The 4382-nt window shown below is 30.8% G+C and overlaps 1 protein-coding gene across 1 annotated transcript in view; it reads left to right on the top strand.

Annotated features, from left to right (window-relative positions):
• Nucleotides 1-227: 227 nt before the first annotated feature.
• LOC106469061 (tumor suppressor candidate 3-like) overlaps nt 228-4382 on the top strand; it is a 66176-nt gene continuing 62021 nt past the window's right edge. Inside the window, exon 1 of the mRNA XM_013929514.2 lies at nt 228-435. Within this exon, the coding sequence (XP_013784968.1) occupies nt 259-435 (177 nt within the window). The 5' untranslated portion in view covers nt 228-258. The remainder of the gene's footprint in view (nt 436-4382) is intronic.

The following is a 4382-nucleotide window of genomic DNA, read 5'->3' as shown; positions in this document are numbered from 1 at the left end:
ATATAAGTTACAATCACTTGTAGAACGAATACTGCCTGGTTGCACGATGTTCACGAATTTAATTTGTTTATTACTATGACGTTCCCCTGGTGTGTCAGCGGTAAGTTTACGGAGTTACAACACTAATATCCAGAGTTATATTCCACGCTTGGGATAGAAAGCAGGTATCCTATCCTGTAGGTTTGCGCTAGAAAACAAACGAATAACTATATGACGTTAAAGTACTGTGACCAATCAGAATGATAGGACATACCTCTCATGAGTGGCAGTGCATTCGCTATGTTGACGTGTTGTAGTCACTTCGGGAAGATGGTGAGGTTAGCCGGTGTTGATATTAAAATAAACATGTCCTATAAATTATTCAGATTAATTTTGATTATTTCCGTTTTTGCCACTTTTGTATCGCAGATAAATGGAAATTCAAAGAAAAAAGAGGTATTTGGTTTTTAATGATTGATTTTTTTTTATAAAGTGCCCATGTTCATCAGTTGAATAAAATTATGGGCGTAGTCAATAGAACACTTTTAATATTGTTAGTTATTAATTAATAGAAAATTGTGCAATTTGAAATAGTTTGTTAGACTTGGGGGATGTAGAAATTAAACTACCAGAGTTAGAATACTGGCTTAATATAAATATTTATGCCCGTTATCTGTTACATAAAATACATTGAATCGATGATTGATCATCTACATTCTATATTAACAATAACACCGTACATAATCATTGATATTGAAACTAAAAATATAGTTAACCGTATAACTATAAGAATCAGTGATACATAAATAATTCAATACACAAGAACATTGTCAGTTGTTATAAATAAGTATACATTAATTATGTAAACATTTGTTGTCTAACCTACTCATTCATACTGTACATGATGAAAGTTGAAGCCTGAAAACTACAATAAATTAGCCATAGTACAGTGTACTGTAAACAACCGATCATTTCTCACTTTCATTTGTGGAGAAAGAAATTGGAAAATTCATTTTTTCTCAATGAGAAATAAATACTACCACTGAGCACTTAGCTAGTCATTTATTGTTGTTACATATACATAGAGAGAGCATGGATACAGGAAGGGAAGATTATGTCTCACGAATTTGTAAACTTTCTCAGGAAATGTTAATAGGGGCATAGCTAAGCACAAGGTCTGTGCCAAAATGTATTTCATAGTTTCTTAAATCTGTACGTGTAAATTAAAATAATACAATTACACTTACATTATTTTTTATTTTATTTTAAGTGGTAGCTGCTTCTTGGGGCCCAAGTCCCGAATCTTTTCAGTAGTTAGTGGTGCCCCTGAATGTTACATTTATAATTTAACGTGAGTATGCAAAATACAGTTGATTTTATTTACTTGGTTTTTTTGAGTCAGCTCACATAAGATTTACTAGGAAAAGGGATAGAAATAATGAAATAAAATTATATTTGCTCGAGGGAAATCTATTAGGTAGATTACATTCCCTCATGTAAAGTTGCATTTCTTTAATTTTATTTGATCCATGCAATATGTTCATTTTCATTGGACCATGCATTCCTGATCTGGAAAGCCAATTAAAAAGATTAAATTTCTTAAGCAAAGTTAAATTCCTTGGGAATGTAATGTTTTGATCCCTGATACATTTGTTGGGACATGAAATAAATTAGTTAAAAGGGTTGAGTGCTGGTTTAGAAAACAGAAGGTTGTTATAAATGTGAAGTCACAGTGGATTAATGTTAATGGTGTACCTCATAATTCTGTATTACTCGTTTCCTATTTCACATTTTCATTAATGACACTGATAGTGGAATAACCAGTAATATTGAATAAAATAGTATTTGAAATTAATAAAATATCCTGAAGTTTTGTAGAGAAATTTAGACTATTTAGTGAACTGGTGTAACATATAGCAGATTTTTGTTAATTTTAATAATACTATATGAACAACAAAGACTACTTTGTTCCATCAAGGCTGTCCTTATACATTCTTCCTTGAGGAAAGTAAAACATTTAAACTCACCCTTTGTTTTTCAGGAAATTGTTGATTCTCCCCTTAAACTCCTGTAAGTTGCTAGCTTACACTACTGTTTAATATAACTTTCCATAAATCAGTCACCCTGTTAGAAAAAATAAAACTATTTTAACTTGTGTCATATTGGCTTCAGAATATAGTACAAAAAAATGAGACTGAATAATATTGTAAACTTCAGTAAGATCACCTCTTACCTTTCTTTCCTCAAGAGAAAATAAGTTAAGAGACCTTAACCTATCCCCATAAGATAACCCATCTCCAGAATTATCCTAGTATCTCTTCTCTGAATCACTTCCAATAAGTTAATATCTTTTCTTAAACAAGGAGACCAAAACTGTGTGCAGTTTCTTATTAAGGCCTAACTAATGATTTGTATATAAAGATGTATTATTTTTGTACTTAATGTCTTTAAATGAATAGATCCTAAAATGTTATTAGCTTTACTACTAGTAACCAAGCATTTCCTCAATGGCTGGAGTGATTTATCTACCACTATGCTAAAATCATGCTGTAGAACGAGTTCCCATCTATATTAAATGTGTGATTGCAATTTGATAACATCCACTGCATTAGTCTTTTGCCAAATATTTGTCCAACTTACTAATTGATTTAAGTCAACTTATATTACATTAACATCTTCATTATAGTTAGAAATATCCATGAGTTTAATGTCACCAGCAGGCTCTACTAATTATACCCTTGTCAATGACCTTTATTTCCAAAGGAATGCTTTTGCTTTTTTTCTTATTTAATTTTTTTTAACGTAAATAAGAAAAGGCAATGTCACAAATACTGGTCACTTAAACAAAGGTCCCATTTGACTGGACGCCTTTAATAAAAACTTTGATTCTTTGCACCCAGCCACTCTACAGTCTAATTAACTAGTTTTCCTCAACTTCTCTGATCAATGTAATTTTATTAGCTAATACGCTGTAATACATTTTTCTACTTAACTTTGTAAAATAGATTTTTATGATAGCCTTCTGCTTTATAAACACAGACTTTGAACTAACACTTGGGGTGTTAGTTTTGCAAATCAGGAATCATAAGGAAATGGTTAAAATTGCTGTAAAGAAAAAAAAAAATTTCAAATGAATATTGTACATGGTTAAAATATTGACAACAGATTTCTCTTTCCATAAGATTGTTCTGTACCATAATGAAACTATAAGTAGTTACTTCATCTAACTTCATAATCTAGTAAAGTCTGGTTTAATTAAGCTGTAGTGTCCAAAGCACATCATGCAGGTAAAGATTGAGTTTGTATCTTTAGAATGAGACCACGATTGACTTAAGAGGATCTGAACTTTAAAATGTGTTATTTTATGATATAGTATTAATCCATCACTTTATTAACAGGTTTTAGGTTTCTGGATCTTCCAACTCCAATCTAATAAGCATTTCTTACTGTGTGAACCTTCATCACACATCTTTAGTATTATGTTTAGGACAGCCACAGTCATATAGTGTGTATGATGGAGCATACAGTATGTATCATTCTCAGTCATATAGTATATGCAAGATAAGTAAATAATTGGTAATTTATTAATATGCAAATAGAGATCGTAAAAAAGTAAGGAAACATGGCTGGAGATACTGTAGACATCATTTACTCTAACTACAAACCCATATTTTGGCTCCATGCTGTTACCTAGAATTACATTTGGTGGAGTCAAAATAGAGATTTGTAGTTGAGTAAATAATGTTTACAGTATTCCCACCCATGTTTCCTTACTTTTTTAATGATCCTTATTTGCAGGTTTTTAAATTTCCAATTTTTTTATTTATCTTGTTTGTTGGCTTTTTTATGCTCAACTATGTGCAGAGGATTACTTGATATGGTAGCTAACTTTCTACGTTGTAATGATAATAAAAAATAGCTTGTAGCTAGCTGATATGGTTCATGATGATTTACTGTACCTATTGACTATTTGTTTGAGAATGTTGTGAGCATTTATAATTTCTTTTTAACTAAATTTTCTATGTATTGTGCATAGCAATGGGCAAATATATGCCTAGACTAAGACACAACTCCATTAAGCACATATTTTGCTAGTAGAAAAGCAGCCTTTTCAAATAAAACATATACATCTAAAACATCACTTTAAATAAACCTTTGTGTCTTTTAAAGTAATTATTCTACGAATGTGTGTGTGTGTGTATGTAATAAAATTTAATATTAAGTGTATTAATTTCTTTTTTTTTACTCCTTCACTTCATACTTAATATAGTGGTTGGCTCCCTAAAAGACACCGTTTGTATAGTGTACAAAGCATTGACTATCTACATGTTACAGTCATCTAATGTTCATCTATTATTGGCTGGTAATTCCTGTTTCACCCTGTATTTAAGCTTTTTAAAGGA

Source organism: Limulus polyphemus, unplaced genomic scaffold (assembly GCF_000517525.1).
Source record: "Limulus polyphemus unplaced genomic scaffold, Limulus_polyphemus-2.1.2 Scaffold3281, whole genome shotgun sequence".
NCBI lineage: Eukaryota > Metazoa > Arthropoda > Merostomata > Xiphosura > Limulidae > Limulus > Limulus polyphemus.
This window is presented reverse-complemented; position numbering and strand designations above follow the sequence as displayed.